This window comes from Sceloporus undulatus, chromosome 3 (assembly GCF_019175285.1).
Source record: "Sceloporus undulatus isolate JIND9_A2432 ecotype Alabama chromosome 3, SceUnd_v1.1, whole genome shotgun sequence".
Taxonomy (NCBI): domain Eukaryota; kingdom Metazoa; phylum Chordata; class Lepidosauria; order Squamata; family Phrynosomatidae; genus Sceloporus; species Sceloporus undulatus.
Window position 1 is genome coordinate 222,745,106 of NC_056524.1, and position 27,548 is coordinate 222,772,653.

The 27,548-nt window shown below is 39.9% G+C and overlaps 1 protein-coding gene across 1 annotated transcript; it reads right to left on the bottom strand.

Moving 5' to 3' along the window:
* Window positions 1-27,548, bottom strand: TF (transferrin). The gene is made up of 17 exons (XM_042460576.1): window positions 27,392-27,548; window positions 23,110-23,276; window positions 19,111-19,222; window positions 17,812-18,003; window positions 16,553-16,685; window positions 15,504-15,559; window positions 14,980-15,152; window positions 13,884-14,061; window positions 12,116-12,273; window positions 9,776-9,866; window positions 8,614-8,658; window positions 7,669-7,833; window positions 5,597-5,753; window positions 4,482-4,543; window positions 3,447-3,631; window positions 1,830-2,013; window positions 1-239 (listed from the first exon to the last, which is right to left on the bottom strand). The coding sequence occupies exons 1-17, from the start codon at window positions 27,432-27,434 to the stop codon at window positions 208-210; spliced, it is 2,133 nt and encodes a 710-aa protein (XP_042316510.1). The 5' UTR covers window positions 27,435-27,548; the 3' UTR covers window positions 1-207.

Consider the following 27,548-nt stretch of genomic DNA (forward strand, 5'->3'; position numbering starts at 1 on the left):
TTAAATCAAGAATGTTAATTTTATTTATTTATTTTGCCCTAGTGACACCAATGAGTTGCAAAGCCATACAAGGAGAAGTTCAAAGTTTCTGTTTCAATATTAATGAGAAAAGAGCAAATAGAACAGATTCCTCAAGTTTGGACAAGAAGAATGAAGAATCCAAGTTTTCTTTTTCATTTCCAGGAACTGCAGTTAATATCAGTTATACTACTGGTGGAACAGACAGGCCTTAAGGAGTTCTGTTGGGGGGGAAACAGGAAAAAATGAAATAAAAATTGAGAATCAGTAAACAAAACCAGATAAACTGTGCCAAATACATGTGGAATTTTTCAGAGGGTCCTTTTCAAAACCAGCTGAAATCAATTATCACAAATGAATAAACAATAGCATCACTGGTTATGTAACTATCTAATATATCATTCCAAATTTCCTGTTCAAAACATTAGGGTCATAAAGAGGTTTATATAATTCTAATGGTTATGAGGATATGTGCTACACATACTAGACTGTGCCAACAAAACCCATTATTACCATTCTTTGACTCCATGGCAGTTAAATGAAAACTAGGCTACTGAGTTCATATGGAGCATCTTAGTATAAACAATTTCCATTCATTAAAAAAAACTAGGCTAAATCCAATGTTAGTCTGAAGTCGAGGAGATAAATGAAATGAATTGGAATTGGTAACCACACTCTCTTGGTCTCAGAGAATGGCAATGTCAAATCCCTTCTGAAGAAACATGCCAAGAAAATCCCATGGGATGGTCATCAGAAGTTGGAAATGACTTGAAAGCACACAACAACAACAACAACACCCTTGATCTTCCTTCTTATACATTCCTGATTTTGGCCAATGACCAGTTCCTCCTTCATTTGGATATTCCATTGCATACACACACCCTCCTATGTCTGACTAATTTACCAGACAATCCTTTAGAAAAAATCCTGAATATTACTTTATTCACTGTATTTTTTTTAATGGTGAAGGCATATAAATGATGTTGGGGATATTCCAAAATGTGTCTGGATTACCATTCACCAGTCTGCTCTTGAGTTAATGTGCTTTGTCAGTTCTAGATTTTGGTTAAGATTCACAAGAGGAATTGCCAAGCCAAAACTAAATCAAAAAAGCAACTAAAAATACCATAAAACTTTGTTCAGTTGAGAGAGAGAAAGAGATTACACGTATGGGCCTTCAATACAGCTCATGTACCCTTAATGTAAAATGGCCTTTAAACACAGGGGAGCAAACTATAGACCTGGGACTACGTGGACTCTCTAAGCTTGTTTTGTGGCCCACAGAATCCCCCAGACCACATTTTTTAAGCAAAATATAAGTGGATTGTTTTGGCTTCTTAAAACAGGTTCACCCTTTAAGGAGTTTGTGATGTCTCTCTACTGTTTATTAAAAAAAAATACATACACAAACATTTTTCAAACCCAGAAGTGTACATCTGACCACTTGGACCACCAAAGTTGCCCATCCCTACTTTAAACAAAACTGTAGACACTTTGGAGTTTATCACACAGGGTTTTCCCCATGCAGAAATGGGATTTAAAACAGGGAAATCCTGCAAAAGCAGGATCATTTTTAGACAACGTTGTGTATTAACACGTACAGAAAGTGGAAAAATCCTGTAAAAGCAGGATTGTTTTCACACTCATGAGGGGCACTGAGCATTCACATGAAAATAACTGCACATAAAGTTGACAAAATCGGCTGCTTTTTACTTTCGGGATTCTCCTGAAAGTAAAAAATGGCTGATATAAAATGCAGCTTATGCCTATAAAGTTGACAGCTGCTATTCATTTTAGTCTATCATTGGTACCTGAAGGTGAGCACTCTTTGAGTCCAGCCACAGAATCCATGTACTGCTTGCCAAGATAGGCCTCATAGGTCTTTTCTTTTGGAGTAGCTAAGCACACAGTACCATCTTTGAACAAACTGTCTTTGGTATCAGATTGGAACAATTGGAAGACCTCTTTATCAGATCCAGTGTTTCCATAATATATCTGTAATAAATGAATACAACCAGGATTCAGTTAGTTTTCATGCTTTTAAAAATGTGTTTATGCAGCTCCTTGTAGAAAGATCACAGTAACCTCATTCAATTTCTACTTCAACTGTTTCACTATTGTGTTCTTTTCAAAATCTTTTTCTTAATGATTTAACTGCTGCCACTCTTCCCCTGTTTGTTTTTGGTGCCATTTGTGCCAGGAATGTTATTGCTGTTGGATGTACTGTGAGTATGTCTGCTTAAGCTAACAGAATTTATTTACTCACAAATAAGATAAGATCTGTAAATTATGGTGCTGTTCTGTTAAAAATATCAAAAGCAGTTTAATTTAGGACTTATCTAGCCTGGCAATTTGTGCCACATTGTGGTACACTAGTTAATGTGCTTGCTCTTGCTTTCCTGCCCAATCATATTCTTGACATTTTGTTTAAAAACCTGGTAAAAAGGCATCACATTTTGATTCATTTCTGGGTCTTTTGTGGCATGGGTTGTGACATTAAATGTGGCAATCACCAACCTTCTCACACCATTTTCCATCCAGGTGTGTTTCCAGGGGCTGTTGCAATGCATGTATAAGTCTTTTTTTCTCCCCAATAGCTCATTACCATTTATTTTAAAAAAAAATTAAATCCCTGTAGAACCAGTGTGGTGTAATGGTTTGAGCACTGAACTAGGACTGGATCCCAGGGTTCAATTCCCCACTGGGCCATAGAAACCCACTGGTGATCTTGGGCGAGTCACATACTCTCAGCCCCAGTGTTACTGCTATAAATTTATGAAAGGTATCTAAGAACTCTAGTCCCACTGCTATAAACTGCTGTGATGGTAACACTATGTTTTTCCTCAGTGGGAGTTCCACACACACACACACACACAGAGTCTCTTGCCAATCTCCTCCAATGCTTCATTTCACACAGGCTATGCATATGCGCATGTATGTGTTTGGCAGAAAGAGATGTCACACTGAGGGAAAATACAGCGCTGCCACTACAGCAGTTTATAGCAACAATGCTAAAGTTCTACAGAGATATTTTTTAAATGAAATGAAAACATTTCTTCTCAGAAGGGTGAACAGTTTCCCTGGAGATGTTTTGGGTGAGAAAGAAAATGAAATAGAGGCAGACAGCAGGCTACAAAAGCATGAAAAGTTAACACTGCCCCCAAACCACAATGAACCCCAGCAATAGGCATATGGGTGAATTTGAAATTCAAACTGCATCAAAATGGACTGGGAAAAGGAATAATGCTCTGGGGAAGAGCTGTGGTAATTAATAGAAATGACTAGGAAAAGTATCAGGATAAGATCACGAGAATCTCAAAAATAAAAGTGGTAAGTACAGCAATTAAAACTGCCATATTCCAACACATTTGGTTAGTCTGACTGACTATCTTTAATGTCTTCTTAGAGGTCCCCAGGTCAAGTCTCACCTGTTGTTGGAGCATCACGCGGCGGACATTATCTGCCTGGTCAGGTCGTGTTACTACACCATGAGTAGGAACGGTGGCCAGACCACATGTTAAGTATTCAGAAATTGGACAGCGGCGACCATCACGTGCCAGCAATACAAAGTCATTAGGCCCTTTGTCGCCTACCCAAGCTGGTTTGTTGTCTCCTGCAATAAATTCAGAATGAATTTTCAAGACTGTAAGGCTCTTTACAAAAACAAAAATTGGTTTGAGCCTAATCAGGTGTTGTTCACAAGAGATAATATGTGGAGCAGGAAATGGGACTGGGCTTGTTGGCCTCAATCCTGTCATCAGATGCTCAACTAACTGGCCATTCTTCCTTGAGATCCACATGTGGGTAGAAATGTCCGCAAGAGTGAGCCTTTGTGTATACAGTTGGCCCTCCATGTCTGCGGCATTGACTTTTGCAGCTTTGATTATTTGCTGTTTTCATTCTTATGTCTCTCTAGGTCCTCCAGTGCAACTCTGCCAGAAGCTGACCATAAGGTTGTGCTGGAGAACCAAGAAGTTCCTAGAGAAAACACCTCTCTAGACATTTGTAGGTCCTCCAGCATGATTCTGTGCTCAATGTCTGACATACATTGACCATAGAGCTGCACTGGAGGACCTGGGGAGTCCTAGAGAAGTGTCCTCTTAGGTAAAAAGAACAGTGAGTTTTTATTTGCGTGTTTCCACATTCATGGGGGTCCTTCACCCCTAACACTAGCGAATTTTTATGTTGGTTGGAAGATTGTACCTGTTAAGCCTAACATTAACTATTTTTATGACTATTTAGAGGCCAAACAACAAAACAGACAATACAGATGTTCCTGTGCTCTGCTGTACCTCAACCTAAAATGATGTAAATGAGCATAGTACATTTTTTCTTCTGCATTTACCTATTATTCCATTCTCCTTCACTGAATTGTAAGTGCCTTGGAGCAGGACCTGTCCTCTTGTACTCTGTAAAAGACCATGCCCACTGGCAATACAGTATTTAACCAAAAATGAACATACCTGTGTTGTCAAAGGGTGTGCTGTGTTTAACAAAGGCTACATCTCCTGACTCAATCAAGCACCTAGAAAATACAATAAAAAGAAAGTTATGCAGCATTTATCAGTTCCATGAGATTGTATGTACTTTCTTTTCATTCAATTACTTCCGGTTATGTAATTGATTAAAAATGTGTAAAGAAGTGAAATGCAGAAGTGTCCTCATCCCTTGGATGACTCAGAGATAATATCTTCACTGAATGAGAAATATCAACAGTTGTGAAATGAAAAACATTCCGGTTTTTAAAATGATGATATCAGTGCAGTATGCTGGTAACTTCTTTCCAAACGCATGGATGCATGTTTTAATTGCTTTGTGTGAAATACAGACAACTATCCTTACTGAAGCAGAGTAAATGTAATTCAGGCTACTAGTGGGATCACGACTTATTTGAGACATGCTTACAAAAGTTTAGATTTTCAGTGTCAAGGATGGATATGGAATGTGTGATACTTTTTTTAAATCTCCTCATATCATGTGCAAAGTCCACAACTACAGTAGTTTCTGCACACCAGTTACCACTCTTGGAGGTCTTTAGGGAGGCTAACCTTGAGGCTCATCCAAAACTGCACAATTACATGAAGAAATTAAAATTAGTCATTGTCGCAGATGCCAATCCCAATATGTACAAAGCTTGGAAGGAATAGGTTACAAGTAACCTTAACTGTTACCAACTATCAGGTTATCCAGGGGATGATAACTCTCTCCTCCCTCTTTAATGTTAATGTTTACATGCCAGGAGTTTGAGGAGTAGGAACTAATGTTTACTTTATTTAAAATTTAATTAAATGTGTTGGTAGCATTTCATGCGCTAAACGATACATAACACTGACACATTAGAAAAAATGATTAGCACTAGCATTTGAACTGTGTGCAGTAATGTTTGCAGGCTTGGCATATATATAATATTTCTGTTGTTAGAGGGTTACTGTGGAGAGCTGGGGCAGGGGGCTGCCAACATCTCTAGAAAGTCATGTTGAGCTGCAAGGGGAAGAAAGAGGAGGAATGAAAAACAGTATGGTTTCTCATTCCTCCATCACCACCAGAGAATAGATTGGATTACACCAAAGCTACCTACCGGAAAGCACCGTTATAACCATAGAATATCTCATTGCTGTTGGGTTTACACTTGTATTTGTCAGAGATACTGCCTTCCCCGCCACTGCCCTTACACAGCCTGCACAGTGGAGAGTCAGCTGGTGCTCCCGGTGCACAGCCTTCGCTGAAAAATTTACCTAGCATGAGAATAGAAAATAGTCAGTCAGTCCTACCATTTATTTATTTATTTATTTATTTATTTATTTATTTATTTCCCTTCTCTTCCTATGGATCAAAGCAAGAAACAAAAAGAAATAACAAAACACATAATATCAGTTAAAAGAACATATAATACCAATACATATTAAAATCCATCAATGCACAATTTTAAAATACAGTTGGCCCTCCTTATACACAGATTCCTTATACACAGATTCAAGCATCCACAGCTTGAAAATATTTTTTAAAAAAGTATAAATTTCAAATATCAAACCTTGATTTTTCCATTTTATATAAGGGACACCATTTTGCTATGCCATTATATTTAATGAGACTTGAGCATACACGGATTTTGTTATTCATGGGGGTTCCTGGAACCAAACCCCAGTGGATAACAAGGGTCCACTGTAATCTGGATAGGTCTATTAGGGGGGAATTAGTCTTTGCTGCTGTTTTAAATGCGGACAGTGGGCCTGAACAGACAGGCCAAAATAAAGCTGCTTCGGGTCACTTTGGAGGTATACTGTTTAAATGACACATGCATCTTAAGAGGCCAGAAGCTGTGCCAAAGCTGCGCTCCAGTCCTTAGGACTGGAGCGTGGCTTTGGCATGGCTTTTGGACTCTTAGGACGCATGCATTATTGAAGGAAAGACCTGTGTGCCACGTGCTTTGTCTTCTGTCCACTCACTACTATCCTGTTCCTTTGAGATATATCACAGAGCCTGCTGTTCTGCCATCAGTGCCAAGACAAGATTTGTCTACTAATCTACTTAACTTCCCCCTTCTACATAGTTCAGTGAAATAGCATCAGCTGTATATCCAGAAGGCTACAGATCCAATCACTCACATTTTCAGCTAAAAGGATCAGGTAGCAGCTTATATGAAAGACCTTTCACCAAGTTCCTGGAGAACTTCTGCCAGTCAAAGTAAATCTGGGGTGGGAAAGTGAATTTTGGAAGTAGAAATAGAGATTTTCTGAGGAGGGAATCAGGATGAGACTTTTACTATGCAATCATCTTGCCTCCAACATGGACTTGAATAGTGGTGAGGGGGAGGATGAGTGCGTGGATCTAGAGATTACTCTCTTCCATGTTCAACCTCCCATGGTTTCCCATTACATCCAATGTTTTCCTTGTTACAAAGAGATGGAAAAGCTAGAGAATCCATCTTGATTGGTAGCAGTAACATCACTAGGAGGAGTATAGGGGTGCAGAACACACCAGATGACACCCTAAGAGGGTGACACCACTGCTCTTCAACCATCTGTGTATAGGCAGAAACAGGCTGTGGAATTCACCAGGGTTTCTTCAAAATGCTGTAGAGATGCCATGAATGGGAGAAGACAAGAGAGGCCCCAGGTTTTGTTTAAAAAAAATAAACATTTCAAAATTCAATTTTTTTTAAAAAAATTAAAAAACATTTCTTTAAAAAATCACATTTTACCAAATTTTCATTTTATTCACATTAAATATCTATATGTAAATACATTTATGCTTTGCATATAATATTGCAATTTAAAGGTATAATTTTAATTTTATTAGTAGTTTACATTATGGCTATTACCATTACATTCAGTGAGATATAAGAATTATGACTGACGAGTAACATTAGTAAAGAAAACATTACTAAGGATTCTGTATGATGTGGCATTGGAGGAGGTCAATGGGGGGGTGACACCATGAGTGTCCCCACCAGGTGACGCCAACCCTAGTAATGCCACTGACTGGTAACACTGAGACACTAGAAGTACCCTAACTGACTTTAGCTTTTATCCTTACCAATTTAAGATCAAAAAGGCAGGGCTACATAGGCTGCAATGAAGCTCTTGGAGGAATACAGGGTGTTATAGTAATTGGCAAGGTACATAAGAAAATGAACAAAACGCCACTCACCGAAGTCACAATCTTGATTGTTCTCATTGTAAATCAAGCCCATAGGGATATTCCAGCCAGCAGTTCTATCAACCCCAGTGTGGCAGGACTTCTTTCCTTTAAGGGTCTTCCATGTGATGTCGGGTTTGGATGCTTCTGCTATTGCTACAGCAGTATAGCCCTTAACTGAAAGCAGAGAACAGAAAACAAGAATCTCTCAGATGAGAGTTAATGAAGGGGGGGGGGGGGTAAGCTCAACCCTGTTTTAGGTGCAGACTTTTGGGCCCTTGTATAAAACCCTCTACTGTAACATCCATATATGAAAAATCCAGATTTAGTAATCTTGCTTTTGGGACTACAACTCCTTTAACTCTTAAATCAGCATGGCCATTGACTACAGTGGCTTAAGGATCTGGAAAGGTCTAGTTTCCAGAAGTAATGCTTCCAGGCTCTGGATCTGCATGTGAGAAACATTACAATGCTATGTTCATTCACTGGCTTGAAAACTAGATTCTCCAGGTACTCTATGGCTTCAGCTTGCAATGTAAAGTAAAGTGCTTATTCCAATGTATTGGGGATCAAAGTATGTTGAAGATGCACATCATTAAAGGCTGAAAACACATTAGTATTCCAAGAAACATGATTTTGGCAGAGGTTAATCAGACTTGCTAGCAAAGACCATGTTTATCTGCTGATAACCAGTCACAGAAGAAAGGAAGCAAATTCACAAGTTAAAGGTATGCAAGGCTTGTACTATAACAACCAGAAAACACCGAGCATTTACAATTCCTGTTTCTAACAATGTATTATCTATATCATATAGCTTCACCTTCCTTCACTACCCCCTCCCCACCCAGTAGGTAAAGAAAGCATAGCACTGACAGTTTTGAAGATGTTTTCAAATCCCAAATAAAAAGCTTAAATGACTGATAATATCTTCAATCCTTGTGTCCCATAATTACCCACCTGTTGTCTCACGATCTGGCTGGTTGCATACACCATTGTCAGGAGCTACAAAGAAAAGCAAGAGGATGTGGAGAAAATACTTTAAGACCAAGCATGCCCAAGTCATCATCACACCATGAAATAACAAAAGTCCGAGACCAAATGGACAAAACAGACTGCTTTCTTAAATCATACAATAAAATGCTTCACATACACAACTTACAAATGTGAGGGTGCTTGTGAGTGTATGTCTGTCTATATTCCCTTAGAGATAACCTGGCAATATTACTTGAACTGCATATTACATACCATTATATCTTCAGTGAGTATTAGAAAAGATAGAAGCTCTGCATTTAACAAAGATCCCAAGGCTTTCTTGCCTACTCTGCATTGGAATATCATGTTAGAAACATCCTTCCACACAACCATATAAACATGTATGTAAATGAAAGACTATGACTTTGTTTATGTCAAAGAGCAGGTAGACGTCTATGCACACACACAAAATTTTTATATGGTGTTCTGTTGTCCATTAGCAATGTGATCTCCTAACCAAATAAAAGATATTTCACCTTTATTTCAATAAGTTTTGTTCAGGACCATGACCGATATATATCAGCCATTAAACCTTTTACTAAACTCACCTCACTGAGGATATCTCTATGTAAAGGCTACAGGGTTGAGGAGTAATCAGAAGATACTGTATATACTTGACTATAAGTTGACCTCATGTATAAGTCGAAAGCTAAACTTATGGATTTTTATATAACCCGTGTATAAATTGAGGGTAAAACCTAGAGGCATGTAACAAAGGAGGCAAAGGATGAAGGAAAGAAAAATGATGTCAAAGCCCAGACATTAAAAAAGACCAGAAGTGGTACCGCAGTGGAAAAAATAAAGAAGGGTGATGCTTCTTTTAGTTTCTTCCGGGTTGGACTAAGCTCTTGCCTTTTGCCACTCTACTCAGAGAAGGGGATTGTATAGTACTTACAGCATTTACATTGACCCATGGATAAGTCAACCCATTTTTGGGGGTCAATTTTTTGACTAAAATTTCTAGACTTGTACACGAGTATATACAGTATTTATATAGCTGTCATGCGTTTACTGTATATACTTATACCATAAACACAGTAAGCACATGACAGCTAGTACTGTGTTAAACAACAATTTTCATACTTACAGTAGACTTCTGCCAATACTGGAACCAAGCCACACTTTCCTGCTGTGTAGATGTGTCCACCATCCAAGCTTATGGCATCAGCTTCACCTTTCTACAATAGAAATGATATATATTATTAGCAAACTCATTCTCTGAGTGTGTATCTTAATGTACCTAAGATAGTACCATCTATGAACAACAACAAGGTATCAGCAGATTTGGGGGAATTCTAATACTTGCAAAAATAAAAATTAGAAAATATTGAGAATGCTGGCAAAGTGTTGGCAAAAGATACAAAAAAAAAAGGGGGGGGGGGTAGAAGATGGAATATAGAGTATTGAATGAGCCATGACTGATTGGCTAGTTGTGACCCTGAATTGAAGATGAACACATCACATGACAAAATTTTATAGCAGGTTCTACTTTTAATTCAGAATTTCTTTTTAAAAGGAAAGATTAGAGAAGCCTGAATTACTATCCCTTTGTATGTAATTTGTCTTGCTGTACTTGTGCTGCTGGGGGCCAAAATGGTTTCATACACATATACAAGCAAGAGGAAGATGTCAAGCCTCAAAATAATCCCAAGGTTTTCAGGTACCAAAATTTGATCTTTCAGGTGTTTTGAACTTCAGGTCCCAGAGGTCCCAGCCAGCTTGGCTGATATTCAGGGGTTCTGGGAACTGAAGTCCACTGTACCTGGAGGACCAAAGTTTGGGAACCTCAACTCTAGGGTAATTCTGATTCTCTTGATACTTTCCTCTTCCATATAATAATGTCTTTTTGGCCCTTGCTCAGCAAGTGCAACAAGACAAATTACAGATAAAATAATCCATATTTGGTTCATATCAGCCCTATCTATCTATCTATCTATCTACCTATCTACTTAGGGCTGGAAAACGATCCCCAAAACAGACCCATAAGAACCCAATGGCATGAAATGTTGACTGACTGGGAGGAAATGAAGGCTAAAGGAGGTGATCAAAAAAGAAGAGGGGAAACCTGTAGCATGAATAATTATATTATAATTTCCTGGTCCATACTGAGAAGCTTTTAACAAAGGTGTTCAAATGGGCAGATATGAACGCTATCCACAGACATCAAGAGAGAAATCAAAAGATTTTAATACAGCTAGATCTTGCTCTGAAGACCAGGGTTCAAATCTCCCCTCAACCATGGAAACCCACTGGGTGACCTTGGCCAAGTCACACCCTCCGCCTCAATGAAAGCCAAAGACATACTCCCTCTGAACAAATATTGCCAAGAAAACCCTGTGATAGGGTTGCCATAAGTCAAAAATGTCTTGAAGGCTCATAACAACAACAAGGACTAGGCTTTATTAGTAACACACAGAAACACACCAAAATCATTTAGTTAAAACTCAGTGAAAAAGCTTAACATTCATCTCCGAATTAAACAGTTTCTACCTGACTTTCAGGAATGCCCCTCCCCTCCCCTCCCACACCCAATTTAGTTCATCAATTTAACTGGGTCCCTCAGTTCTCTGTGTGTCTTTTTAAGTCAGGTGGAAGGGTTACCAGTGTCTATTACTTCTACCCATTCAGCTGCATATGTTTACATCTGGATCAAGCCCCCTATGCACATTTATCTTTTATTTTTATTTTTAGCTAGAACTCTGGATATAATTTCATGAGTGACTATTAGAAAGACCCTAGCAAGAGCATGGGGGTGGGGGGGGGGGGGGGGGGGGGTGGGAACCATACTCTTAAGTCCATTTCACAGCCTGGTCCACAGGAGGCCATTAAACAGCCCACTATAAAAAATGCACAGTACTTTGCAGATAAAATCACTCAGATTCATTCTGTTCACACTGTCCTTCTGAGCTGCCTCAAAGGAATGGTACTGATTACATTACACTGGGACAATTCTTTTCTGGAGACCAGAAACCATGGCCATTTTGAGCAAACCTAGAAATCTGCTATCTGCACAACCCATACAAATTTGCATTTGGCATTATAGTCACTGAGACACAACATAACATAGGGACACCTGAAGCAATGGGATGGAGGAGCGAGACCATGAACGAACTACTTCACTTTTGCAAAGCAGGGTGGCCAAAAATTCAGGAAGGCATGAAGACCAGAGAGGGAATAGGAATGGGATTTAGACACTATAAACCTCCTCCAGCTCATGTTGGATTAATTCAGAACAAATCTTAGAAAAATTACTTTTTGTCCTACAACTCCCAAAACCCATGTTGGCTGGGGGATTCTGGAAGTTGTTCAAAAGAATATATTTTTTTCAATACTGTCTATATAGAAAGAAGGAGAGCTGAAGCACAGAAATAGCCTTAGTACTACTTTCAAGAACAAGGTGAGGGTGCAGGCATGTTTAAGCCCTTACTATGATCTTGATGATACATTCTTCTGTAGTTTCAGACACAGCACAGTCGATGGCACCATTGCTTACTCCGCTCCACAAGTCACACTTTGTCTTCTCAGCTGTGCCCACGGTACACCACACAATTCTGTTTGCTGTGTCAGGACCAGGAGCAATTCTCTCTAAGGGACCAGAAAGTTGAAACTCTGTTAACTCTGCACTCCAACGCCTCATCATTCTGTAATCTTACTGCTGGTAGAGGGAGACTACTGACTTCCAAATTATTCTAAGCCCTCATCCCATAGTATATGAGTCAAAATTTTCTTGACTGGCACATGGAAGGCCAACAAAGCAAAGTGTTTTGGGGAAAGTAGATAAATGAGTTAGTAGTCTTTTAAATTTAGAACAACGGCATCCTTTTTCTCCTGGAAACAATTAAAAAACAGTTTTGACATATAATTTAATCATCTTGACATAGACATAATAGGACGTTTGCAGTAATAGTGAACTTGAATAACATACTACAAGTTTACAGGCTAAAATTAATGTTCTAATTAAAAGTTATTTACAGTACAAAAAGCAAAAATACTTAGTCTATTTAATGCTGAATAATATAGTCAGAGCAGCTCAGAGACAAAATTTCTAATTCAGGAAAGATCCAACCCTATCCTATGACAGCTACAATAAAATGCTTGCAAGAAAAAATATTTACAAGCCTTATATAAGGGATTCAAATACTGTGCTTTATTTGCAAGCCAACTGTATTTTCCAGCCATTGAAATCATATTTTGCCACTGTGAAAATATCTCCACTTCAGTATCTCATGTGAATGAAAATTGTTATTCTAAAATTATATGGAATATTGTTGTATATCACATGCAACTACTGGCTAGTAACTAGCTAGTAGCCAGTGACTTTTTTGTTTATACCTTTATTACTTTTGTGATTTTTAAGGTATAGTTTTGCTTGTGTTTTACTTCATTAGTACTGCCCAATTGTACTACTCAAATGTTGGATCTCAGAACTGTTCCATTAAAAAACATAGGGCCAGCCCTAAATTGCTTCTTTACTTAGCAAGTATTCTAAATACTTTGGCTTCCATCCGTGAAAATGTTCCCATGAGAAAGATTCAACAAGTAGTATGAAGGAATGCTTTTACTGATTACATTATATTATTTTATCATTATAATGTTTGCTGTTCTGGGCATTTCTAGTACAATAAAGATATATAAATGATTCTTTTATTATTGTTTTGGTTGCTAAAATACAAAATGTATGGCAGACTAGCAGATCACAACTAGATAGTTTGCCTTATGCTCCAAAATGTTTTTTAATTATTCTTTTTATACTAAAGATTGTTTTAACTGTTTTGTTTCTAATATATAAGCCACTTTGGCTCTAATATGGAACAAAAGTGGGATATTAATCAATTATTATTATTATTATTATTATTATTATTATTATTATTAAAAAGTGATGGACTGCTTTTGGTCAGATGGGTCATGAGCAAACAGAACATTCAATTGGCATTTTCCTCATAATAAAACTGTCAGTCATTTATCAAAACTTGTTCCCTAGTCAGGACATTTATCCAATTATACATCTCAGTCAATAAAATTCTGATTTTGCAATTGTCCCCTCCCTATAGACTTCATGAACACACAGTTAATAAAATAAGCTGCATTTAAACCAATCCTGCTGACCACAGTTTCATTGTTTTCAATTAATTCTACCCGTTCGATGATGCTCATCGCTGGACTCAATTATTCATTGCAACTGGTGTCCTGCTTACCTATTCTGAGACTCTGAGCAGAAGTATAATACTGGTTCCCCAGGTAGAAATGAAAATCCATAACATCAGGAACACGGCGAAGATTGACAGCAGAATCTTTAAACATGAGGTCTTTGAGGACACCCTCAGCGGGACCAAAAAGTTGACACTCTGCTTGGTTGTGCTTGGAATACCGTTCCTAGGAAAGGAAGGAAAGGGTTACATGGAAGTAAGGAACAGAAAATATGAAGACAAGTGAAACAAACATGTTAGAAAGTGTGTGTGTGTGTGTGAGAGAGAGAGAGAGAGAGAGAGAGAGAGAGATTATTTTCCTGCTTCCCCCTCCCCACATGTCTTGTGTACAGTTCTACTATACCACTTCTATCCATACAATATCATATCCTCCAACATTTCACAGATGAAAACTGGGATATGTGTGGTCAAGATGGCACAAATTATTGATAAGAAAGAACACACAAACTAGGAGATGTTACAGTAGTTTTTGTGGGGTTTTCGGGCTATGTGGCCATGTTCTAGAAGACGTTTCACTAGCATCTGTGGCTGGCATTTTCAGAGAAATTTCACTGAAGATGCCAGCCACAGATGCTGGTGAAACATCAGAAATAAACTCTTCTAAAAAATGGCCACATAGCCCGAAAACCCCACAAAAAACTATGGATGCCGGCCATGAAAGCCTTCGACTTCACATTACAGCAGTTTGATTTTCCCTGAATCTACAGGAAAGAGCAAGACTTTGCCCCCATCCTTCTCTCCCTTCTGTTGAGTTAACTGAGTCCAAACTACTTTTGTACTTTAAGCTCATTTGTAGCAAATAAGCTTAGAAGAAAGGGGAAAAGTGGAAGGGGGAGAAAGAAAACCATACATTTTAAAAGCAGCTGAAAAAGAACAGAGGAGTAATGGAGACTGTTCCTGCCAGACTGGGAAAACCAGAGGGAATGCAATTTTCAAGGCATTTGCCACACTTTCTGTGACTATCAGCTAAACTGGGAGATCAGAGAACATTTGGAAGCGAGTACAGCCAGAATATTCATTACAGAAAGGTAGTGAAACATTTGTCTTCAGAAAATATGAAAATGTTTGTTTGTTCTAAAGATACCAAAGCATTAGAGAGGAGTGTCCAGATGGCATCTGCCCGACCATCCACAGTTCGTGCCACCACAGCATGAGCAGGAACCCTAGCCAGGTTACACTGCTGATACTCTTCAATGGGTTTCTTGGTGCCATCTTCACAGAGCAGCTCATAGTTGCTCCTCTCATCTGGAGAAAGAGCTGTGAAGAACAAGGAGTAACAATGTAAAGCCCAGAAAGAACAAGTTTTGTTATTAGCTGCTGGAAAACCAGAGCTCAGGAGCCATGATTTACCAGTAATCATGGAAAAATAATATGCAAAGGGATCTTGCAACACCTTTGAGACTAACTGAAAGATAGAAATTGGTAGCATGAGCTTTCCTAGACTTGAGCCTAAGTCCTCAGATGCATTTGGTGAAGTAGGCTCAAATCTATGTAAGCTCATGCTATCAACTTCTATCATTCAGGTAGTCTCAAAGGTTGCAAACTGATTTTCCAAACTACAATGGCTATGTCTTTCAATGTAAAAACACTGTAAGTGAAAATATTTACCTAATACTGTTGCATCTTTCACAAAGGCCACATCTCCAGCTCCAGACTTCAGACACCTTAAATATGAAGAGAATGGGAACTATTAGAACAATTATGTTTTTGCTTGCTGCCTTGCAATCTTATCAACTTCTTTGTTCTTAGTTTTTAGTTCAGAGTATACTTATGGACAGATTTCTTTCCTAGACAGCAGTATGAATGATGAACCACTGGTACCGAAAGCAAATTTTAAACTAGGCACGTATTCAAAGGCACCTTTCTTCTGCAAACCAGTATATCTACCTCAGAAGTGAAAAAACACATGGATTCCATAAGCATAGAAATCCAGCATTGTGTAGTGGTAGAGTGTGTGACCACAACTCTGAAGATCAGTGTTTGAATCTGCACTTGGCCATGGGAATCCACTGGGTGACCTTGGGCAAGTCACATTCTCTCAGCCTCAGAGGAAGGCAAAGGCCCTGTTGAACAAATCTTGCCCAGAAAACCCCATGGGGTTTCACTTTAGGGTCTCCATAATTTGGAAACAATGTGAAAATGTGAACACAACAACCCCATAACCGTACAGTGTGGACACACCTTGCTTAGAAGCTAAAGGTAGCCTGAATTCAGGATGCTTCTTTCTGTCCACATAATGGATCTGCAATAAGATAATCATGAACACATGACACTTAGGTCTACCTAAGCCAGGGGTGGGAATCGTGCAACCTCTCCTTCTTCAGAGGTTTTCAAACAGAGGTTGGATGGCCATCTGTCGGGGATGCTTTGACTGTGTGTTCCTGCATGGCAGGTGATTGGACTGGATGGCCCTTGAGGTCTGTACCAAGTATATAATTCTATGATTCTACGGTTGTTCCTACAAGAGGAAGCTAAACCCAAATAATGCTGCTCTTGGAAAATCTTACTAATTCAGGTAATGAAAAGTATGAAATAAAATTTTGTGCAGACAGTCTCTCAGGTTGCATTCCCCTCCTCCACACACACCATCATATTTATGATGAAACAAATTCACTAATACTGTACAAAAAAAGGATAGAAAAACATAAACCACTCACTCTAAAGCTCCTGAATATCCAGAGAAAGGATCATTTCGGCTACATTTCTTGTCACCTTTTCCAGCACATAAGTGGCACAGATTTCTTTCAGAGGAACCTGGGACACAGGCAGCAGCAAAAAATCTGGCCACAGCTGTTAAAGAAGAATACACAAGCAGGTTATGATGCAGGGGGGGTGTCTCTTCCCATTACGTTGCTCTCATATGAGTTTGTATGAGAAAGCGAAACTTCACACATGCCTCAGATATTCCCTGCTGGGAAAACCAATGTTTTCAAGGGTGACAGTGGTTCTCTCTCTTTGATCAGAAACAGATGCAGAACATGTTGCATTCACAAATTTTGTCTCATAGGCAGCTTCTTTCTGCAGTAATGTCAGGAAACCCCAATTGCACTTGTCTGATGCCATTTGGGCCAACAGACTGTGTTTGACTAACACTAGCTTTTATCCTCTGCTACATTTGAATGATTGGTATTGGGGTGGTGAATACAGGAAGTATTCCACTTTTGTAAAGGGCCCAAGACAGCACAGAAGAGATAGGAAATGTTTTGCATGTCATCTCCCAGAAGTCTCAACTATCATAGCCAATAGCATGAGATTATGTAGGAGAAATCATTAAATAGCTCAGGAGGATAAATGATTCTTCCCGTAAAATATAAGGACTACCATAGCCACTCATTGCCCAAGACATTTGGCTGCCTAAGGCAAAAGACAAAATAGGACCCACTCCCCCAGTCAAGCTAGCCATTCTAGTTTGCTTTTTTGGCACCTAAGACAGAAGAAGAATCTCTCAATGGGCTGGATCCAGTCTTAGTTATGTGTAGAGTAGACCCACTGAAAGCAATGTGCCACCTCTAAATATAATTAAGCCAGGATCCAACTCAATGATAGTAATACATTAACAAATTACACTTTAATGAATTCATTTGACATAAATAAACCACTACCTGAGCCAGCTGCCTTGATCTGTCTAATGCCAGGACCGTCCCTATTCTTGAACAATCAACATGTTATACAGTATTGCTTTGCTGACCTACTTTGCTTAACTGATATGGTAGGTTCTGACCTAAAAAAACCATACAACAGAAAAGCACCTCTTCCGTTTAATCAAAACCAGATGTCATGTGCAGTTTTTATTTGTTTTGCTGGAGGTTCACTTGTTATGTTTCTGTAATTCTTTAGACATCTGATGACAGTCGCTTTTTTCTATTAGACTCTGCCACCCCCTCAATATCACTGTTCTCCTTACCATGCTGCTTACCTTTTTCTATTGGTTCTGTATCTGCTCCTTCCCATTGTATTATTTTTTTAGCCACAAGGGTCCCTATTGGAATATTCCAGCCTGCAGATCGGCCCAAGCCAGTGTGGCAAGATTTCTTCCCTTTGAGATCAGCAAGCGAAGCAACTGTTCCTTTCTTCACAACGGCCACTGCATAGTAACTGGTAACAGATTCTGACAGAGAAAAATACAAAGCAGAAAGTAGATAGATATATGTGTGGAAATGGGGAGTGTTCCTACCTCTCCTTGGGTATGCCTTTTCAACAGTATTGTTGTCCTGGGGGCACAGATTTGGATCTTTGCAGCTCAGAAAAAGTTCCTGGTTTGGACTAATTCAACTCCTGGACTTCCCAAGACTAGTGGCTAGGGCATTGTGTAGTCCAAAAAATAATGTGTCACCCCAAGCTTTGGTTTCTGCCCCCCCATAAATGCTTGACACCAGCAGGAGCCTGTACCAAAGGTGGACTTATAGCTTGACACTAGAACACATGGTTGCACACACAAGTTCCCATATTCAAGCTCCATTTAAAGGAATCAGAGGCCCTGGAGAGCAATTGTCTACCACAGTAGATAATCCTGGACTAACCTGAACCAACGGACTCTTTTAGCATAAGGCAGCTCTATCCATTACTTTCACCTCCTGCTTTTTTTCCCCTTGGCTTATTCAGTTCTTTTCTTATTAACACTTTTTGCATACCTACCCTCAACTAGCATCCTTTTGATGAAATGCAGTGCTTGGACAGTTACTTTACAATGTTAATTTATTTCTGTAGACTATTATCCTTACTGTTCATCGTGTTAGGAAAGGCTGTTCTTTTATGTTAATCATGAAGTTACTTGCTATGGTGCTTAAATATCTGTGGGTTTTTCTAGATTTACAGGGGCCACCACATTCTTCCTCCTTTTTTCCTTTTTATATTAAAACAGACTATCACAGCTATCACTTTAAAAACTGCTGTTGTGCAATTACTGTGATCTCACTTTTTAAAGAAAAATCTTAGGAATGATAAGAGAATGGAACAATATCTGGAAAAGTACCCATCCATGTGCCTCTAAAAATGGTTTTTAAAGTAATTTATAGAAGCAATTAGAAAACTGTACTCAATATACTCCCAGAACATACTCCAATTTATTATTGTTCCCATGCATTACAGTATTTTTGAAAAGCAAAAAATTGGTAAATATATTATTTCTTTCATAACTCATTATTTCTGAGTTCTGATTCATTCATCTTGCATTTTCAGACAAGGCTTTGTATTTTGTTTTTGTTTTTAAATTTACCTCCTGCACTTGTGGTATAGACTTCAGATACAGCGGGCCTCAGGTTGTAAGGGGCCATGCCTGCTTCAAAAATTAGGCCTCCGTCCAGGCTGATGGCATCAGCTTCATTGTTCTGGAAACACATAACAGGATTAAATGAGAGGAGACCACTAAACCACTATTCTCACCTCTTGGACATAAAAGTAATATGAATGGCAGGGGCAAAACCATAGTCATACAACTCTCCAGATGTTGTTGGACTCCGAGCACTCCCATCCCCACAGTAGGTGGACCAAAGCTATTTTACTGTCGGTATCTTCTAGGGACCCTTTCACACTATACAGTTATAGAATTGTGATGTCACTTTAACTGCCCTGGCTACATCCTGTGGAGTTCTATATGAGAATTTTTTTATAGCCCTTCCTGAACTACAAATCACAAGATTCCACATGATAGAACCATGGAAATTACAGTGGAATCATAGTGCTATCATCATTGCGAAGTGTGAAAGAGCCCCAGGCCTTGTCAGACTCTGTCAGCTTCGCTCATGATCTGCCAAACTTTTCCAAATTCTTGCACTCATCTACCCGGTTCTATCCTATGCCATTTTCAAATGTAGGACACGTTTTTTAAAAAATTGGAGGACATATGAAAAAATTGATGATTTTTTAAAAATGTTAATATAAATGCATGTTTCTTAGGCATGATCAAAATGGAGAACATTTTGGCATTATTTCTAGACAAAAATAATATAAAATAAAAAATTGTTTATTTTTAATAATAAAAATAAAATAAAATAAAAAGGAAAGGTTGTTTATTTTTAATAATAAAAATAAAAATAAAAAGACAAGGTTGTTTATTTTTAAGAATAAAAATAAAAATAAAATATAAAGGAAGAGTTGTTTATTTTTAAGAATAAAATATAATTTAAAAAATAAAAGAAATAAGGCAGAGCCGAAGTGGCCACTCACCTCTCCACTTCCTCCTCCTCAGCACCATTTGGAAATGGCGCTCTCCCCTCCTCCTGACCCAGAGGCCTACCCTCATTGGTCCTCCTCTGCCTCCTCCTCCTCCTCCTCCTCCTCCTAGTCCACCTCCTCCAAAGCTCTGCCAGCTCTTTGGCACTGGAAACAGCCCCACCCCTGCTCTTCAGCCATTGGCCAGCCAGCCAAAGGGGACGAGCTCTCCCTTTCCAGCCCCTTGTGCGAGCGCGCTACCGGGGAAGCGTGCGCTGTTGCAGCCGCGCGGGGCTAGAAAATAGGAGCTTGTCCCCTTTGGCTGGCCGGCCAATGGCTGGCTGGCCAAAGAGGACGAGCTACTCTTTTCTAGCCCCGCACGCGGGCACGCTAGCGGGGCAAGCGCGCGTTGTTGCCTGCCCAGGCAAGTGCCATGCGGCACAGTCGGGCAGAGGAGGGCAGCGCTGCTGAGGAGGAGGAGGAGGGCGGCGCTGCCGAAGAGGAGGAGGTGGGTGGCCGCTGGCCGCGTGCATTAGCGGTCACGGCAATGGCCGTATGAGCGGGCCCAGTGGCTGGGCACAAAGCCGGGATTTTGGATGAACCGGGGCGGGGCAGGGTCCTCCAAAAGCGGGATTGTCCTGGGGGCCGCCAGGATATGGCATCCCTATTCCCGATGAGCTCCGCTCCACCACCTCCCTGGATCTCTTTAAAAAGAAACTTAAGACCTTCTTTTCCCACCACACTTTCCCCCATGTGCCCTGATATTATATGGTTCCCCCCCCAAATGTATCTGCATCATTGACATCAACTCAACTGGCTTTGATTTGATTACATAGCTTTTTAAATTGTAATTGGTAACTGGTTTTATTGTTCTATTTTATTGTATGTACATATTGTATTTCTAACGTGTATTATTGTATTCTCTGTATTTTTGTGCACCGCTTTGATCAATGTAGAAAAGCGGTATATAAATATTATTATTATTATTATTATTATTATTATTATTATTATCATCTAAACCAGTGGTTCTCAAACTCTAGACCATGCCCGATAGTTACTCAGAAGGTTGCAAGAAAAGTCAGCCTGCAAGTACAGTAAATATGAAAAAGAAAGGCAAGCCTGTGTGTGTGAGTGTGTGTGTGTGTGTGTGTGTGTGTGTGTGTGTGTGTGTACATGTGCACACCCACCCATCATTGAACACTGACTGATTCCTTCAAAAGCTTGGGGCTGAGTTTAGTATGCCTTCCTTTAACTTGAGACATAGCAAAAATCAACTTTCTTTTTTAATGTGTTTCCCACTCAACATCTCATAAAGTTCTGTCAATGGCACAGCTGGCACATGCCCCTGCCAACCAAGAGGCATGCAGAGACCAGCTTGCCTGGCTCGGAGAAGGAGGGAGAGGGAAGAAGAAGCTGCTTAAAGGCCTTACAGCCGCCTCTGCATGCCTCAAACCGAGAGGAATTTGCTGGGCTGCTTTTGGATCATCCGCTCCCTCATACATACACCCCTGTAGCACAGGCTCCCTGGAAAACAATTCAGACAGAGCAATTGCCCCAGATTGGGCTGTGGTGGAGGGGAGATGTGAAGAGAAAAAGTGGAGAGCATGAGAGCTCAGTGTTAAGACAGAGGGTGAGTTGTGACAATACATACACCAAGAGAACCTAAGAGGAGATGTGATGAACTGGTCAAGGGCACCCTCATGAGGAATGGAGGGGAGGGGGGATAGATAGATAGTTTCCTGGCACACTACATACATTTCAACACCATTTCAGCACTTAGGGCGGAAAAATAAAATGCACAGATATAGGATGGGTGACACCTGGCTGAATGAAACTACGTGTGAAAGGGATCTAGGAGTCCAAGTAGACCACAAGTTGAACATGAGTGAACAGTGTGATGCGGCAGCTAAAAAGGCCAATGCTATTTTAGGCTGCATCAATAGAAGTATAGTGTCTAGATCAAGAGAAGTAATAGTGCCACTGTATTCTGCTCTGGTCAGGCCCCACCTAGAATATTGTGTCCAGTTCTGGGCGCCACAATTCAGAAAGGACATTGAGAAACTGGAGCGTGTCCAAAGGAGGGCGACAAAAATGGTGAAAGGTCTGGAAACCATGCCCTATGAGGAACGACTTAGGGAACTGGGGATGTTTAGCCTGGAGAAAAGAAGGTTAAGAGGTGATATGATCGCCCTGTTTAAATATTTGAAGGGATGTCATATTGGAGAGGGAGCAAGCTTGTTTTCTGCTGCTCCAGAGAACAGGACCAGGAACAATGGATGCAAGCTGCAGGAAAAGAGATTCCACCTGAACATTAGGAGGAACTTCCTGACAGTTAGGGCTGTTCGACAATGGAATGCACTCCCTCGGAGGGTGATAGAGTCTCCTTCCTTGGAGGTCTTTAAACAGAGGCTGGATGGCCATCTGTCAGGGATGCTTTGATTTGGATTTCCTGCATGGCAGGGGGTTGGACTGGATGGCCCTAGTGGTCTCTTCCAACTCTATGATTCTATGATTCTATGATTCTATCTAACCCCCCTCATCATCATGAGTGCACTCTTGGCCAGTTTATCACATCTCCTCTCTGGTTCCCATATTACATTCCAATACTTATATGGTTATCTACACTTTGTGGTTTTAGGCACCATATTTCCTCCTGCCTTTGTCCCCCAATGACTACCATTAAAACTGAACTTGCCACCTCATCTCTATACCTACAAGGGTGTGAATTTCAACTGACATTCCCACACACCACAGGCTTATATATGCCTGTCTCTGGACTCTCCATTTCACCCTATGCATCCGAGGAAGTCTACAAAAGCCTACAAAAGTTCATGTCTACAACAGCTCATGCTACCAGCTTCTTTCTTTCAGTTAATCTCAAAGGTGCTACAAGCTCCCTTCGTAGGCTGAAACTGAGAGGAGATTCACCACCCCAGTGACATAATAGAAACCAGCTGCTATTGCAGCATGGTTGTCAGTTCTGCCATGAATATTTAGCTCATCTCACACAACGAGATAAAGAAAATCCCTCAGCTTCCATGTCTAGCTTCTGCAGGTCACTTACTGCAATGCCTTTTATGCATTCATGGACATCAGACTTCTTCACACAGCTCAACTGTGGCACGTTTTCCCCTTGTTGGTTGCTGAAGCACGTTTGCAGTCTTTGACATTTTGTTTGCTCAGGGGCTGAGGTTACACACCATCTTACTGGGGAGGTTGCAAGGCACAGTGCTGTGGAAGAAATGAAAAAGAAGTATTGATGCAATTTGACAGACCTTGAACAATGCCTGGACTGCTCCTCCCCATAATTTCAAGAAAAATGAGTTTTCCTTCCAAGTCAAATCAGTGCCAAAACTAGGGAGTGTATCACATGGGAGGAATTTCTCTTAATTTCGAATGAAAAGAAAGTGGGGCCAGAACGCATTCACATGAATTCGCTAGCTCAGTGAATTCACGTGAATTTGAATTGTGTTCATACTGATTTCTCATTGCCCAAAAATAGCTTGCCATTGCCCGAAATTGCGTGTGGTAGTCTATCATGCAATAACGTTAAACCCCATGATTGCATTCGGATTACCATTGGATTATACTTCCAATTTTCTTTGTCTGATAACGTCTATCCTGGGTGAAAAGCACAGAAAATGGAACAGAATACTAAAGGTCAGTTCTTCTGCTGTCACAATAAACATCACATCAAAAGGCATCTGTGATGCTTGCACAATCATGTTAGATGTGACTATGCTAACTCATGAAAGAAATCCCATTTGTGTGTTACTAAAAGAAGAGAGGAGGAGAAGGTGGCACCAAATATGGCTGGGGAAATATGTTATCTCCGCCATAGAAGCATAATCTGGAGAAATGACCTAAAAACCTGCAAATGTTGCATAGCAAACAAATTACAGTTCTAAATGTATTCCATAAAGAACTGCTAATCTATAATGGCAAATTAATGGGTTGAATTATGGGGAAAGAATCACACTTATGGTTCTGATTTTTTAAAATTATATGAGGTTTTTTAAAATTATATTTCTTAAAATATTTATAGACCATCTTTTAGTCATAAGGATCCCAAAGCAGTGTACAAATGAAATATTAATACAATTTTAAATACAGCAAAGATGAACCCTCATGTCCCAGGATAAAACAAACCTTTGCACTGTGTGAATTGTGTGTTGTTTTCTGTACCTCAAGTACTAAAGAATGGAAAAATATCTCATCTTCTAAGAAACTTTTTTTCTGTGACAAACCAAGTGTTATCTGCTCAAATAACCAGTGCCAGAAAAGGCAGGTTGGAATGAAAGTAACATAATCTCAGATAAAATAAAATAAAATGCACACTTCTTGTACTGTGGGTATTTCCTGGCCCCAGTGAACTTCAATATTCTCAACCCTTAAAACAAACAAACAAACACGAAGCACAAACTTTATTGTTCGCTGGAAGCTAAACACTGAAGAGGCTAATCTAATCTCTTTAGAAAGGAATTTTATAATTCTGGTGCTGCTACATAAAAGGCCCTATTACACCATTCCTTTATAGTCTAGCTCAGTGATAGCGAACCTATGGCACTCAGAGCCCTCTGTGTGGGCACATGTGTCATGTGTCAAATAAGTGGGTTTTGTGTTGCAGTTTGGGCACTCGGCCTCTAAAAGGTTTACCATCACTGGTCTAGCTTAACCTCTTTCCTAAGGCATGCACGTTATTGTTCAGAAGGAGTGTAACCACTTCCAGAACAGGTTGTACTCCTACGAATCTGTCAAGACATCTGGCTTATTGGGACCTAGCCTCAACTTGTTAGCCCATGCCCCAGCTTCTTTGTTGTCAGTTGCAGAAGTGGGTATCACCACCATAGTGATTGGCCTCAGATTTGTCCCTCCCAATGGCTTCATGAAGATATTTCCGTAGAAAAGGGCATAAATCTTGAAGAAATCTGGCTGAGCAGTAACCCCTCATCAACACCTTCTGGGCATGTTCAGAAGATAGATTTGCCACTCTCCGTCATGCATGCCCAAAAGGCTGTATGTGTGGTCAAGCAACTTGCCCCTAAAACATGTTGGTGCAAGGGCCAAGGAAAACCAGAAGGCCATCCCATATAAATACACTTAATTAGAGCCTGGAGGAGTTACATTTTCTGAGTAAGAACTCCCCAAATCTCCCAGCCAGCAAGCTCACTGACCACGCTGGCTGGGGTTTCTGGATGTTGTAGTTTTAGAAAGCAACTTCCTCAAGCTCTGCACCAAATATGACTGGAATCTTACTTTTTGCAGTAGGAAGAAATGTTACGCTCCTTCTTCACTCTCAGCATGGTCTTGTCTATGCACTTTATCACACAGGGAAAATTGGGGGTTTAAACGGCCAATTATCTCGTGCATAATATGATATCACATTTAAGATTTTCAGACACATCACTATTAACAAGGCAATAAAGAGGCTATAAAATTGGCTGTTTAAACCTCGATTTTGCCTCTCCCCCCCCCCCCCCTGTGATAAAGTCCTATGAAAGCCAGTGTGGTGTAGTGATTTGAGTGTTAGACTACAACTCTGGAAACCAGGGCTTGAATCCCCCCATGACCAGTGAAACCCAATAGGTGGCTTTGGCAAGTTACACTCTCAGATTAACATCATGTTTAGTTCATTCCTAGCTCTGGTCAGTTGTAGAGTACAGATGCTTTTCAGGAAAGAAGTCTTCAGTCCCCGGCTTTCTCAGATAAGGCTGAAAAATACCACACCTGAAATTCAGCAAAACCACTGTCAGTATAGACCAAGGATGGAAAAACCTTGACCCATAACTGATTTCTGCTCAGTAAACCACCCAATCTCAAGACTTTCCCCTTCGTCTGACTTAGCATCTTGAAAAAATCATTTTCAACTACAACTTCCAGAATCCCCTGGTCAACAAGACCAGTCCGTGGATTCTAGAAATTGTAGCCCAAAAGAGTAACATGAATAAGTTTTTATATGACTCAGTATATAGCAACTTCTTATGTTCCTAATGACCATGACAGCCATCGACCAGGCAGTTCTTCTGCACAAAATGTATGATTGGGGAGCTGCAAAATAATACTATGTTCTTGCAGAGGTCTCTTTGATTCAACAGGAGTTGAGAACTTCCTAGTAACATTATGCCTACCTCAGTTGCCCTTAATAATAATACCCTGCCCTGTCTTAATGATACCTTATATTTACCCATTCTAGTTTTAACACTGGAGTTCATAGTTTAGGGGAACACTAGAACTCTCTGGCTGAGAATTCTAAATACTCCTCCCTTAACTGTAAATCCCAGGATTCCATAGGACAGAACCATAGCAATTAAAGTGCGATAAGTGTGTTGTGTGTTATGGCCCCATGTCATCTTCTCCTCCCCTGTAAAATTCTGTGAAGAGGGTATGGTTGTTTCATTGTTAAAATAAAATCTTGAAATGTCCTAAATTATCAGTTTAATCTAGAATCATTGTTCTAAAGAGTCCTTTTAATTTGAATTACATACAACAAGGCAAACATTGGGTCTCAGCATTCTACAGACTGTGGCTATGGAAGTTAAAGTAGTATAATAAGTGTGTAATGTGAAAGCTTTCCCACCTACAGTTTTGTCCCATGGATTCTCCCCTTAGATTCACATTACTTTGGCAAGCACAGGGACTGACTCATGAATTTCCCAAAGTAACAGGTAGTCCCACACCTTCACTTTTCCTTGCTCAAAGCATATCACTCTGGGATAAGAATACTATTGCCTTTTCTGTACTAAAGAGTTGTTCACACTTCATGTTATTCATTCAGCATAATCTCGCTGCTCAGTGTGCTTAGCACAAGCATGTAAACATTCTATATTTTGTTTAAAATATTTATAAATAATAGTAAATATATATAATTTATTCATAATAACAAAGCATCATTGCAGCCTTTAAAATTTTTGGCTTAAAGCTGGGCACACATTAGAGGATCACCAAAGTTTTTGGACTGAGCCATCAATGAAGAGCAGAAGTGCTAGGGGACCTCTGACCATTCCAAAGTAGGGATTGCATTGTTGCTCATGTGTCACTGAAGCAGCAGGGGACAGTTGTGGCTGTCTGAGTGTTGTTCCGCTGCAATCCCCATCAATCCTCACCAACACAGCCAGTGATGAGAGCTGATGTGAGATTTAGTCCTATATTTGGGCAGCCACACATGCACACCTTCTGTGCACTAAAAAATGCAATTCAGTTGTTCTATCAAAATCAATAAGTGCCATAAATAAAAATGATAATTTTTCAGTTTCTACAAGCAGTAGGAAAGGTGCCCCTCTAATCTCACACAGCTGCCCCTCAAATTCCTTTGACTTGCTACTTTCTGCAAGCCAACATTCACTTACCCAGGAGCCCAAAGGACAGCGTGGCTTGGAGGGCAAGTTTCATGGTGTTTTTCCACCCTTCTGGTAGATTCCAGATAGGTGTTGTCTGGTGTCACTCACAGACTGCTCCAAAGCATCTGTGCAGGTTTTTTACTCAGCTGCCTTGCCTTTTTATAGT